At 38.7% G+C, this 15,357-nt stretch overlaps 1 protein-coding gene across 1 annotated transcript in view; it reads left to right on the top strand.

Annotated features, from left to right (window-relative positions):
• The first annotated feature begins 1,753 nt into the window (after window positions 1-1,753).
• The window catches only part of LOC108555104 (synaptotagmin-10), a 69,151-nt gene continuing 55,547 nt past the window's right edge, over window positions 1,754-15,357 (top strand). The window contains exon 1 of the mRNA XM_017910618.1: window positions 1,754-1,969. Within this exon, the coding sequence (XP_017766107.1) occupies window positions 1,879-1,969 (91 nt within the window). The 5' untranslated portion in view covers window positions 1,754-1,878. The remainder of the gene's footprint in view (window positions 1,970-15,357) is intronic.

Here is a 15,357-nt window from a genome sequence, read left to right on the forward strand (position 1 = left end):
ATATGGAGGCACGAATCCGGGCGCCACGGCGGGATCATTCGATCGATGGAAACCGGCGGCAGAGGACGGCGAACACCGACGAGGGTTGGAGAAGGAGGCCGCTGGCTTATGGGAGGCCGTGGAACAGGGAAAGTCTAGGGATGAGGGTGGTGGTTTCGAAAATCAGGTGGAACGCCGGCGCGCCTCCCTCTCCCGTTCTCGTGGGAAACAGCGAGCACACGGCCAACCAAGCTGTCAGGCTGACAGGCAGACAGGCTGAAAGAAACGCGACGTGACCTTGGATGAACCACGATCGAAACGAGTCCTTGAGATACTCGCATCCGTGTCGAATCCACGTGTCCGCTAGGGGTAAGATCAAGGATTTCCATTGCGATAGAGGCCACTCCTCTGCTGACCCAGCAAGACCCGCTCGATCGTCGGTTCGCGTGCAACAAGTCTCGCGGTAGGGCTGAACGGGGGAGCGCGCGACCTCACGCCATGTGACGTCTGTACAGCAGGGCGGAAATTCAATGAGATAGCGGGGATAATGAGGATGGAATGCCTGGATCGACGGAGTATGCCAAGGGACTTTAGAGGAGGAGGAAAGAAGGGATGGAAGAAAGGAAATCGACGAGGGCAAGTCTCGCGAGAAATGTCGCGATTAATAAATCCATCCGTCTCTTTACCCTTGGGCTGCTATTTACGCGGTCCTCGGCTGAAAGCTTCACGACCATTATAAATTCTTCGCGGTTATCCCGTTTACGAGACGAGCAAGAAACTCGAGGCTGTTGTCAGGCCTCTATTAGCCACAGCGACGATTAAGTGGCACATAGCCACGCACTCCCATTACCCGGTTCGTTACATAAAACATGATTTCTTATCCCGCAACGCGTGCTCTAGGCGGGACAGGTAGTCCCTGCAACGAACGTCGACGTAGGGCTCGAAGGGATTGCATGGGGTACTGGCCTCTTGTATAAAACGCTGGAATTAGAGGGCGCGCGCGGTCCATGCACCCGCGAGGCTATGTATAGCCGCGGCAGCTTTCAAGGACGTGCACGTGCTGGGAACGCGACGAGCCCGATAACCCTGCTTGCGCAGCTAGCGCGAATTGTTTACAATCAGGATTACGCAGGTGAAGTATCCGTCAATCCGCAACGTGTAATCCTCTCATATGTTAATCGCGTTTACGCGGCACTCGAGTAAGAGGACTCTGAAGATGGCAGAGAGCGCATGGGGGTGTAGAAGAAAGGACGTGGTAGGATGAAAAAGGTAGGAAAACGGCTAGGCAAAGGGATGCATTATTGGACACGAGTAGCTGTTCCAGCCGAGACCTTCACCGAGACCCAGCTGGTCGACATTGCCCCTGTGTGCTGGCAACCGCCGCACCCCGCCCTGCCATGAGAGCGTGGTGGCGGCAGAAGCGGCAAAAGTGGCTGACAGGAACCCCCTACCGTGACGATCGGACGCGTCGAGGCTCGGTAGCCTAGTCCAGTACACTACCGCCACCTCTTCCCTTTCGCCGCTACCCCGTTTCTTGCCTGAGTGTTCACCCTGGCCTAGGAATTGCCTTGCTTCCCCGTCCCAGTGATGCGTTGCTGGCCAAGTAACGGGGATACGGAGGGGCAGGAAGAACAGGGGGATAGGACATACGCGCGTGAGGGTCAAGGAGGGAAAAGGAGCAGGATAGAGGGCTATAGGGAGGCTAGGCGGACGCAGGCGCGGACGCAGACGCAATAAGTCGACGAAACGGCGCCGAGCATTCCGACAACGGCAGACAACGCGGCACGATCAAGCCGAGGTAATCGCTGTGGAACAACCTCACTTCGTCGCATTCGCTTACAGCGTGTACCACGTCGACTCTACGCACCGTCACACTAGTTAAGAGCAACTCCACCGGATATGGGTGTCGTGAAGACCGCCTCTGAGAGCATCCTCGAGGACGCTGTGGTCCCCAGCGAGGAAGCTAATTACTCTGTTCAGGGCCACACCGGTAAGTCTATACACTTTTTCCTTTTTCTTTTCTCTTCCCTTTCACTCGGACCAATGTTCTCTTGGTCCACGTTCGTTGTCACGAGTGTGGTAGACCGGTTGGTGAAGTGTGAACTCCAAAGAGGACCGCGTGACCGGCGCGGGTACGATAAACCGTAACGGGAGATTGCGATTCGGTCGGAACGACGAGGAAGCGGTTCTTCGTGCTTAATCGTGGCGAGAATTTAAAGCCGATGTGGCGAGCCGCCCACACGAGCTGCTAACAGGTGTTCGAAGATACAGATATACTGCCCGCGCTTCGCCTATATACGTTACCCAGCAGTGTACGAGGCGTCGGGCCGACTTTGCTCCTGCGAAATTATTCACCATTTCTCTCTCTATCCTTTCGAGACCCCTGGCGTCTCTTCTGGTCCCGTGCTAAATCCAGACTTAGGGTCGATTAGCGATTTGCGCTTTTGTGTTAAACCGACCAATCCTTGCCTTCGTTTGATACCGAGAACGTTCCAATTGCGGTTTCATCCTTTGACAGGAGGCTGATTATTCTTTCCCCTACGTGATCTCCGATCGATGCCCCTGATTTAACAGACGCTTCAAGGCGACTGCTCGAGGAACCTACGCGTCTCGGGAACGTTTACCTGTTGAGGCCAGAATAGTATACAGCTACATATCTATTCCGGATCCTTCGAACACGTAATTGAATTTGCTTATACTCGGTATTTGAAACTGGGAAATGGAAGATTTCATTAAAGATCTATATCGAAGTCCGTGAGGTCTAATTGAGGAGCAAGTGTATAGGTGTTTCGCTTCTTGATCCTTCTGCGCGTTCTGATTTCAATATCATGTGGTATGTTTCAATGAAGACTCGAAGCTTGGCATTTGGCATGACGTGTTTGTCAGGTATTCCTAGGCGTGTACGAACTTCGAACGTACCGGTTTGCGTTGAATTTTTTTTTTTGTTATGTAAGTGTGGACCACCTGTCCCACATTTAGGTAAGTTTGGACGCATCGATCCGTGTAACACGATTTATTATTGTATTTTCAATCGATTTATTATTGCATTATTTACGCAACTGATATAGGCGTTCATGTTCATTCTGAACTTGACACGCATCAAATCCTATTTATATTTACGCGGAGATCGATAGCAGCCCGCTGTAAAGTTTAAAAGAAATGGTTTCCCGTAACTACCGGATAAAAAGTTAGAGAGAAGGAGGATAAGTAGAAGGAACAGGATGGAAATTGCTAAAATAAAGAAATTGATAGAAAATTTATTATATCGCGTTGTGGGATATTTATGGATATTTGACAGAACTTTCACGAGTACTACACGTATGCGTATATACGTTATCACTCAGAAGTATTTATTTTTGGTAGAATATAATTTTATTATAATACTGTAAATAATATTAACCGGGTATCATGATCTGGATAAAAGCAATTTTTCAAGGCTAATGTGCAAGAATTAGGTAATCCACCAGGTGATGTAAAATATTATAGAAGGATCCTGTCAATTGAAAAATTTTATACCTTCGGATTACTTTCAGTTTTTAATTTATGTTCAGAGTGCGAAAGGCTTTTCTAAACAATTATAGAGATCATCGAGATCTATTGAAGTGATAACATTTGAAAGCGTCTGACACACATTTTGAATTTCATACCAGTATTCTGCCAATCTTTTAATACTAATGTACTATTATATATCCTATTACTTTCTTAATTTTAATATACTTGTATTATTTGTTATTAATCTCATAATGTCAATATACGGATACACTAATTTACAGATTAGTTTTTTAATTTTTATATAGTAGAATACTATTTCTTTCCTAATTATTTTAGTTATTTAGTAACTCTTCAATTATTTCAATATATTACTAGGACAATGCTAATATACGACACAAATATGCCACAGTAATTTATAAATAAACAACAAACAAGGACATAATAAGAATTTCTTCTAGTCGTTAGTTGCCCACTAATTTAAACTGAGTTCTGGTAACACTCGTGTACTACCATGATCACGACTCGACCAAAGTGTCTCGACACTCGTGACCAGCTGCGCACTTAGGTTACAACCCAGTTGTAAAGACAGAAAGTGCGCGTAAAGGCGTATTTGTATCGATGTGTCCTGGCAATGTAAAGCAATTCCCCGTTTGTTTTCGAAGGAAACAGGAAAAAGCGAAGCCACAAGATACTACGAGTGCTCACAACGAAAGGAGCAAACCTACGTCATATTAAAGACGCGGAACAATGTGCATCGTCCTTGGCCCCGTAAGTCCGCCTGCGGCTCGATAGAGGGCTCATAGTCTTCCGGATATGGCAAATTTTAAGCTCGCGACCGCGTCATAGGGAAATATTAACGCGTCATCTGACTGGCAGTCAACGCATTGCACTGTCAAAGCTTTGTAATTCGCTTAAAAATTTGTCTCCATGGATACACAAAGCGTTAAAAATATTTTCCCTCTCTTTTCTCCTCCTTTCTCTCTTTTTCCTTTGTCATTTATTTCCCGTTTGTCTTCTATTTGTTCGTTTATTTTCTCTGTTATTTTCTAACTTTTTAACGTAACGCGATGTAACGTCAAAAGTAAATTGACAAGCGACCAGAGCAGGGGTTTAATAGTCATGCACACTTCCACGACTCACGTACATACTTCCTCCTCGCTGAACTACATTCCCGCGAATTAAATGTTGTTCTCCGATACACGTAAAAGTCAATTGAATAGATCGATTGAATTTCATAAACCCCCTACGCTTCACGTTTTGTTAATTTTTCATCCGTGGAACAATGGCTGCCCGACCTTTTGTACCCTTGCGGTTGTGGCGACATAACGCCTTTATGAGAAAAATTCTACGATAATTGCTTTCCTGATAGGACGTCTGATGAATACATATTATCGAAATAGTTCGTTGATAAAAAGCATAGCTTACTATAATTGGGCTACTTTGGAAGTCTTCGTTTTCCGATAGAACCGTGAATCGGTCAAGGTCTGAACATTCGACTTCCAAACTTGCGTGTCCTGCATTCGTTCGATATACCGGATGTCCTTAGGCTAGGCGTATAACTTGGGCTATGGTAAATCTGTCTAAAAATAAATAAAAGATGTGGAATGAAATGTCCTTCATTGGGCTTCTAGTACCGAGTGAATTTTCGCCCGTGGACCTTAACTCTGCGGTTGTAAAGAGAAACATATGTCACATACTTGCATTTTCAATTAAATTTCTAATTAAACTTCTGATTATCAATTCTTATTATTGTCTGTCGATTACGTTGTATAAATTTTTGAATATATAAAATTCATTTTTATTAAATCCCTTCTGGTACTATATTCTCCAGCTCGGTTAATAAAAAACAAAAATTTTATGAAATTCTGACAAATAGGAATATAATGATTCCTTTATTAACATTTCTTAACTTCTTAACTTATGGTTATTATTCTGACAAAGACGCATCTACTGCTAAAGGATAATTATATTAAATAAATATTTTCGGGAGAGGAAGATAAAGAAAGTGTCTTCAAAAATTTTATTCCATACTTCCGATTTGTTTTTTCATAGGAAATCAGTAGCGCCGATTATAATCGTATATAATATATTATGTATATCAAATATAATTTTTGATATTTGAGATCACATTTATCCAAGTAAGCTGATTCGATTACTCGATATCTGGTAGTTCGCCTCTCGTTCTAATGGAGACGCGGGAGTTTCGCATATGGCCGCACTTCCGGCTACGTGTATGCAACAGGCGAAGCCTGACTCAGGCGTTGGATTTTACTTCGAACGCTGAACACGACTCGATTATCGAACGGAACGAGCTCTGTTGGGTTGCAACGTGTGCAACGGCTCTGTAGAAAATAGCGTAATAACGTTTGAGCAGTATTTATGTACTTGTTTAAGATTGCTAGTCGTCGACGTTTATTGGTAGAGTAGATTTTGCTTCTCTCACAACGCAGAAGCGTAGCTACCGTGTTTGGATATTAGCTCACGTGACAATTTTATTCGATTACTCTGTCCAGGAAAATAGTTTACATTATAAACAATAAAAACTTTTAAAATATAAAAATGTTCAGAATTATATTTTTATTTGCTTTACGGTAAATTACGCGTGGTACCAATTAACCTAACAAAATGAACGCTTCGCGTGAATCGTTTCCACTATTATATTGGTCACGTGCAGCATCAGGTACAAGCAATTTACTCTGCTTCGTCCTCTTTTAAGTCTTTCGCTTTAAGGAATGGACAGTTTATCTTTGAAATAATCCTGTCGGATTAAACGTCTCGTAAACCGTTTATTTTTCTCTGGTACACCGTATCTTGAAAGATCAGGAAAGGGTTGTTCAGCTTTAGAAGAAATATCTTGATTACATCTTACTGGAAAATCGTCCTCTTTATAAAGAATGGAAGATTGGAGACATTGAATCTTTCATAGTTTTAAGTATCTTATTGTTAGATACAGTCACGTGACTCAACCGCGACGCACTACCACCCACGGCTTCACCTGTCGTTTAAACAATCTTCTAAAAGCGGTATCTGTTGCTCCTCGAGAAGACTTAGTAAAGGAAATCATGGTTTTACAAACTGATTTTTAAAAAATGAATAATTCCTCAAAGAAATCTTGTATTTTATAATTTATTAACTGAAGGTATCATATGTTTGGGTCTTTGTCATGCTGGATGAATCCAGTAGACTAATGGATAAATTAAGAGTAGGTTAAAAGGAATTGACAAAAGTATATTATTTAAGTACATTGCCGATATGCAAGTTTGACACTTAGTATTAATATCGCAAAAAGTTTTTTAACAACGTAACGTCGTGTTATAGTGTTTATTTAATAGTTTAATGCTTTATTTAATAACCCCATAATGGCTAAAGGAATTAAATATTGTAAACTTCGAAGTAAATGTTAACTTATATTTTTCATTATAAATCACATACAATTCTAGTGAACGCATATACTCGACTAATTTTAATAGCTATTCATAAAACATTATAAATTATACTCATTTAACACAATCATAACACAACAATCATTTTAACACAATTGTTCACTTAGTCTGCAAATAAACCCTTGAAACCAAAGTTACTATACTGAACTCGATCACTGCTGCAGAGTCAGTATACATACAGGGTGTCTACTTTATCTAGAAACTCGTAAATATCTCGAAAAATATGCGTAGATAATGGAGATCCTGTAATAAGCTTGAAAATTCCATTAAAGGTTGTGCATAAATTTTTACACGTGAACCTACATTTCCATTAGAGATTTTAATAGCAGAAAGTTGAACCATTTTGAACCAACGCGATGTATAATACTTTTGACCACCCTGATTCTTTAAGTTCGATTTAAAATTTCGTATCTGCAGCTACAATAATTCATGCAACTTTTCACAGACACCACAAGTTAGAATAAATATTTATATACGAAATATCAATATATTACGCATATCGTCCGAGATATATCGTGCATGGAAGTACGTTTCCAAACAAAACGGACACAAAGTCTATTTCCTATCACTACAACGTGGGGATAGCTCAGTATATTAGTACGCGCGGTTGAACAGATTACAGGAATTCCGGGTGACGTTGGCAAATATTGCCATTGCTATGCCAAGTAAGGATTAATTAATTGCCAGGCAGTTCGACCGAACGTTCAGGTTCGCCGAAATAGGTCATCCGGCTCGTTCGGACTCTGTCAATCCTCTTTGTCGTGGACCCCGGACAGCTCGTACGCCGATTCCTCCTCTCCTTCGTACGTGTCCGTGTCGTTGTAAGTGAAACACGGGGTGACACAGGCTGTTATCTTCTGACTCGTGCAGACCTCCATCTCGCTGCTGTCGGACAATTCGTCCGACTTAACTCCCCGTTTCAAGAATGTCAATACTTTCTCGCTGACTTTGTCCTCGGGAAGGACCAAGTTGCCAAATTTGTCAAGCATGTCCAGGACCGAGTTCATCGCCTCCGTGTACTCTGGTTCAAACATTTTACCCTCTGGATTCTCTTTAAATAGATACTCAGCCTGTCGGAGAGAGGGTTGAATCAGGGTGAGATTACTGGTTGCGAGTAGGCTAGGTTAATTGTAGCCCTACGTTCGTGGTGATTAAAGAGCATGGAGGGGAGATTAAAGAGGTTAGAAGGAGGGTTGCATACTTACAAGGACACCTGAAGGTTACGATTCAGGTATACTCAAACGTATTTTTTTCCACCAGCTACATGATGTAATAGAAAAAATATACGCTTCAAACCAAGTGTAAAACACTAATTTCCATTCCTTCGTACTACAAATATTTTTCAGATCATTGAAAATAGAGGACGATTCGGGTGTATATACATATATATCTTTAAATACACGTTTACGTGATACAAAATATAGATGGCCTTGGACAAACTTGAAAAACAAATAACCCAACAGGAAGTTTCTCTTTCGTGGTGTTATAAACATATTTCATGTCATTGATTGAGTCAGGGATACTCAAATATATGGTTTCAAATAATCATGACAAAAAAAAATATTATCACCCTGAAAGAAAGAAAAAGGAGGAATAATTGATATGAGAAAACTTATTATTAATAGAAATGCAGTTATTGATTTTGTATAATATTAATATCGTTACTAAATTAATCGTTCATTTAAATTAACTTCCTTTATTGGGTCCCTAGTACAAAATTTTAATTATTTTCTTCGAAAGAAAGAATGTTTCATTAAACAATATACTGACACTCCGATCTATAATAAAAGAATCAAATTATGAACATTACTTTATACTTAAAAAGAAATGGTACTCTTCATGGCAAACATCCAACGCTACTTATTGGCCAATCTAATACTAATCTGGGTAATTCTAGTTACCGCTAGTCGCCACGGCGCGGCGCTACTAGCAACTCGACTACTGGTCACCATTAACCTCTACGGTACCCAACGCACTGAAGAACGCCAAACACCGTATATCACTATCTAAATTTTCTACCATGAGATCTTTCTCCTTACCCTTAATTTATCAGGCCTTTCGCCGTTTATACGCAATAAAACCTTGTGAGCCTATATACTGGAAAAAATAAAAGAACAGTTGCCTCATAAATGACGCACGATCCATGGTACTCCATTTTATTCCCAGCGAAATAAACAGCGATGTTATTCACGGCTGTAACGAAAACGATACGACTGTGGGAATACATTCGATGCAATACGCACGCTGTCTGAATACGCGATGAACTCTCGTAACGGAACGTCTCTCGATATTCTTTCAGGAAGTATGATGCGTTCGTGACGTGTCGCATGCAGCTGATTTAACCCTTTTATAGTCGATGCTTCTTCCGTCAACGCCTCAGTTAAACACTTACCTGCCTCAGGGATATTAGCACATATGATTATTATAAGTGAAAAAAAAGTTAGAATCAGTTGTAAAATTATTCACCATAGAATTCGTCAACATTAAAACAAAAACCTCGTCGAATATTACCGCTAATAGCGGTTTATTCTATTTTATAATCACTGTTCTGAAATTATTGTAACCTTAACTAACCTAACCTAAAGTTCATCCCTGATGAGGTTAATATAATACCCAAATATTTGTAGCTGAATGTTCTAAAGGATTCTACTGGTACTGGTATCTATGGCTGTTGGGTATTTATTATCATTATTCATAAACTGCATTGACACAGTAGAGTACATGTTTTACATAATAATAGGTAAATATATACTAATTGATTCTCTTTGTTGTTTTATATACACGAAATTCTGCTGCGGGCATAAAAATTTACATATTGCCCCATGGAAATATTTCCTGAGACATAATAATAACATAATAATAGGAAAATATTGAAAATAGGTTACATTTTTAAATTTATGACTAGGTTTCGTAACGTAATTCTCACTTTCCGATAAATAATCTCCGACGCTGATTGACGCAATTACTATTTCTCGACATTTAGAGCAAAAAACTGCTCTTGGCTTCCGGAAATGGAGGATCGCCACCATGAAAGCGATCTCTGAAACTTCCTGCGAAGGAAATTCGAATTCGTTCCGCTGAGAGTAGACCCGATAAAATTGAAACGGTAGTTGAAACTTCGAAAAATTATCATGGGACCTGTTTTTTTAATTTTCCTTTTATCGATTAGCACTATTTCGTCGTGAGAATTGTTCAGAAGTCTGGAATATCAATTTAGGAAAATTACTCTGGCTTTTCGAAGCAGTGCAAGGAGAATAATAAACGTCTCACTTAAGACCGTGGCGTGAAACGTAGATTTGTTTTTTGAGTTAAGCACCTGCTAATTGTTAAAATGTCAGATGGGGTGTTTTGGTTGCAGAGCAGACTATACGTACGTGTCTCATAGAGTTTAATCTAAGTTTAAACCGAGTTGAACCACTCAGTCAATTACTTCAATTAACTCCATTCTAGGAAAATTACATTTATATGTAACGGGTTTTTACTCTGCTAAATAACCAGTTTCCATCTCTTTACGAGACAGTACACTGTCCGCTTCTGTATTATTTCCACTTGTGACATAGCCTAACCTTCATAAGGGAACTTGTCCTCTCAAATATTACATTACGTAGTTTTGTTATGGAATTGAAGATTAAACATTTTTAAACTCGTAGGTTAGAAAGAAGTTGAATCTCGAAAATATCATTCATCTCATCTACACGAGATATTTAAATTTTCCAAAATATTACGAAATATATTTTTTCATGTCTGAGTTATGTTCGTTCTACACGAAAAAAATTTTACGGATTGACCCACTTTGACCCATGAATGAACATTTAGAATTTGAAATAAATACTGTACGACATAATCAATGATAGGCAAGAGATGTGGAAAAATGCAAAGGGACTTCTGGTTACATTTTATTTAGACCATGCTATTATAGAAAAGAACAATTTTCTTCGTCCCTTCGGGTTATCTCAAACTTTCATTGTTTCGTTCCTTCCCAATGGGAGCGAAATTATGTTGTTCTTTTTATTTTATAAAAACATCGAGAAAAACGATTTCGATGAATCCGTACGTCGTGACCCTAGAGAAATTCAAGGCTACTGGAGGGTACGAGTTATTTGAACAAGTGAGAATCGATATGTCTACACAGTGTACGCAGATTATTTACAGAACGTGTTAGTAGTTCACATGCCTGCTGCATAAACAATGTAACTTCGTTTAAACGACTTTCCAATGTCCTTTAGGTTAGGTTAACGTCTATCTTGATTCCTAACCTAGGAATAACTGTGCAAAGATGAAAGTCCAGTGTTAACGACGCCCTCTATCCTTTCATTTAGCAACTATTTCGTGTAAGACTTACTTTCGAGTTATGCACATGGCATTTCCAAGAAATGTATCGAGTTAATGCCAAAAGGAATTGGAAATACGACGATGGAAAGTTGCTAAAGGGTATATAGGAAATATTCCGGAAAGTGGATGAGAAGTAAAATTGTGTCAAGGTTGCTTTATGGAAATCATCATCCGCACTACCGTACGGAAATGTCCTGCGATTAGATTGCGTTTAAAAAGCTACACGATTAGAGATAAAGAGGCATGCAGCAATTTTCATTTTTGTTTTTTATTATTATCATATTTGCTCATAATAGGATGTATGATGCAATAGAGTTGATTTTTAGATGTCATGTCTAATACGACATAATGATGTAGGTAATTAGTGTTTAAATTCAAGATTTGAACTACCTAGTTATTTTACTAGGGATATTTCATTCGCAACATATATGTCAGATATCAAGATGATTACGATTAATTTGTACATTCAATTTTCATATACTCTTACTAGGTTTTTATATGCATCGCGTTTAGAAGTTAAACTGAATACTAATTTTTATGTCATAATGTCTACTGTAATAAGGATAATAATACACGATTAGCTTCTAACCTTTCAGAGCTCTTATCTCGGCAGAGTTGATCAATTTAACTTTCCTATGAACTCATATAATTCGCAATATGCTGATTCCAACCATTAATTTCTCATCAAATTATACGTTGCAGTACTATGTCCCACAACTACAAATCCATCGAAGTACATGTAAAACACTTCCTCCTGCTCTAAACGAATTTCTAACCTTACCTCTAATACCTAACTGACCTCGATTTTACAAAACTCATATTATCCAATAATGAATTGAAACAATTCGTAATAAATTAGTCTCATTGGCGTTGCTAATATACTCCACTTTTCACGTGAGGTTTTATTTTATTTTTTAACGATACTTTTGTTTTTGTTAAGACGTACTAACAAATTTTATTAAATGGTTGATAATTAGCTTCTAACAACTGTATTTAAAACAGTCGCCTTTGCTTTTCGAGACATTCGATATTTGAACTATTTTTGGTTAGTTGCAAGTGACGTCACTCACCAGTCCACTAATTAAGTAGAATGTGTTTTCTCAGCCTCATTGATTCCGTTTTATTATAATATCTGCTACCTATAAGCTCCATCGAGTTTGAAAGCACGACATGCTTCAGTTCCTTTGAGTGGTTCTATTATTTACAGTAGTTACAGTGTGCAATTCTGGTACAATGGAATATGTTAGTCAAATTAAAACAATGTCGACGTTATATACGTGGACAGACGTATATGACGGCCATCTTGGATCACGTGGGACAAACGTTGACGAATCCTTACGTAATATTTCGCCAGGCAAACGGTGGCGCACTCTTCTCGTCGTTCTATTTCCGCAACGATAGAAACTCGAAGGAAGTTAATACGCAAGATTGATATCCTCCCGTTTCAATGGTTGTCACGTCGTTACGTCTGCTTTTGTAATTTGAATCCTCCGTAGCGTGTCAGGCCAGGCAATCCATCCACCGTTTGTCATTAATTTCCATCCACGTTCGCGAGTACTGAATTCGAGTGTAGGTTATTCGGTGAATGGCAGAAGTTTGTTTATTAAAGCTCGTCGTCGCCGCGGTTTAGGTTAGTTCGTGGTCGCGTACGTGCGCGCCATCTCGTTACTGGAGAATGCAACTGTGGTCTCGGTCGCATTTCTCTGAAATTTCTCCGATGTTTATTTATACTATCGTTCCATTCCGTTTATTTAGGCTGAAACTTCGCGGAGGTATATTGTTCGCCGGGACGTGAACAATGTAGAAGAGTGTGGGATGGAAATTTTTAGTGCATTCTTGAATTTCGATAGAGCTTATTTACAATTCCAGTGGTTGTTAATTAGGAGGGAATCATAGTGTAGATGGCTGGAAATGTGCGTATATTTCGGATTTTTTTGACGAAAATATCTTCTTGATCATCCTAAAGATTATGTGAGTTCATTAAGTAACTATAATAGTCCAAAAATATTTTTTATTTTTTAAAACTGTTGCAATTTGAACTTATTAAAGCGTACGCGTAGCGCCTAGATAATGGGATCTAAAATATTATTTACTTAGATCTGAAATATTGGTAGGAATCATTTAGGAAGTTGTTGATCACTGTAGAAAGGAATTTTACCACTCCTTTTACAACTTAAAATTTCAACAATATGTTATGCAAAATTATGAAGTCATTGGATATACAATATGTACATTCATCGTGCACAATTTTCTCAAGTTCACTGTAACTGAGCCTTGGAGGATCATGTTGATGAGTTCACTAGTATGTATTCATTTGATACAAATATATCCTTTGACTTGGGTCCATTATCTCAGTTTCTGAGACATGGGTTGCCATATACAATGTGCTTTATGGGTACAGACGTAAACTTAGCCTATTCATAATGTTTCCAAAGGAAGTACAAATTTAAGATAGACATAATTAGTTATAGAATTAGTTTTGGTCACCTTCTCATTGAACATGTACCGAAAAATAATAATTAAGAAGTTTGAATTTATTTTATAATTAAATTATCGCCCTTCAGTGAAGATACCAAGTAGTAGTTCTCACTCCTGTCATTAGAGTAGCACACACTAAAAACATAATTTTCGATTGTCCCTGCTTGACTGTACCTTTTATATGGATATATCTCCACACTTGGCTGCCACTATCCTGGCATCTAAAGTACGGTCGTGTCAGGAAACCGTGCTGATAAGCCCACTAATAGAACCTGGATTAAATTTTCCTTTCTTTCCCGTCTCCCCTTTGTATCTTTATTTCCTTTTTCACATTATAGTGGCGATAGTTACCAAAAATGTATCAAATATATCGAATAATTTTGTTAACTACTCAAATTAAACATTATAGAATAATAACTGTTTGTATCGTAAACGTATTCGTTATAAAAGGCAAACGGCAAAATCCTTCAACTTAGTTTCAGTACTAGAATCGTTTCTAATTCAGAACAATGCACAAACTATAGTCGTAATCCATAGAGCGGTATTAGGTTCTCTTTGGGAAACTTATCCATTAAACCGATTCACAAAGTATCTCTGCAACTCGATTGTCGAGTGCTGTGCCATCTACGGTCAATTGCATTCATTAAACCGGGTTCGGCCATAGACGTTAGCCGTTGCTTGCATTAATCGTGGAATCAGTGGAAAGGAATTCGCAGATATAGACATCTGTTGAACGATCTTAAGGTCTGTAATATTTCAAACGTACCAACGTGAAATTTAAGACAGAAGAACGTCGCATTTGTCAGAGTTAAACATCAAATGACAGTGGTAAGCTTGGGAAAAGAAATTTCTTGTCGATCTGAACGGATCAGTGGATCAAATGGGTCACCTATCGGGTGAAAAATACGTGCTTGAAAGTTTACTGGTACGATTGTGGAATTTTTTTTTCTATTTTGTAAGATAGACATAACCTGTATTGCACGTTGGCCTCTATATAACCTAACAAAGGATGACACATATTGTGCAGTAAAGTCAGTTCGCAAGTATGTCGTTTATAGTGCGTGCCTGACAAGTTTGCGTTGTGTTAGAAATTGGTATCATGACACATTGTTATCAAAATGTCACATAATAAACCCACTTTACGAATTTAGTATACTTTTCTGTTCCATTTTTTTTTTTTAATATTATGTTACTTATTTCATAGTACGAAACAGTAATTTCTTATTAATACCATTCATATATCATGGTACATGATGTAGAAGACCTACATTTATGACAGTTTTGTAATTTTACATTTAAGTTAAGGTATAAATATCATATTACCAATGTAAATAGGTATTAATAAATATTTTACGAAATTAAAATGGAATTAAAATTATAACAATAAAGAACATATTATTTTAGAATATTTTAAATTCTAGATACACTTAAGCACTCTGTAATTACATTTTGCTTCTACTGCTTAGATGAATTTCAATTTAGCTGAATCGATTACGTTAATATCACGTTACCTATATTTTAACTAGCCCTATTAAAATGAACGATAACATAAAAGTTCGTGAAAGATAATGTCAAATCCAGATTTCGCAAAATACCGTAACTGAAATATTAACTAAATGTATATTAAATGACT

The sequence above is a fragment of the Eufriesea mexicana genome, unplaced genomic scaffold (genome assembly GCF_001483705.2).
Source record: "Eufriesea mexicana isolate 0111107269 unplaced genomic scaffold, ASM148370v2 scaffold76, whole genome shotgun sequence".
Classification (NCBI taxonomy): domain Eukaryota; kingdom Metazoa; phylum Arthropoda; class Insecta; order Hymenoptera; family Apidae; genus Eufriesea; species Eufriesea mexicana.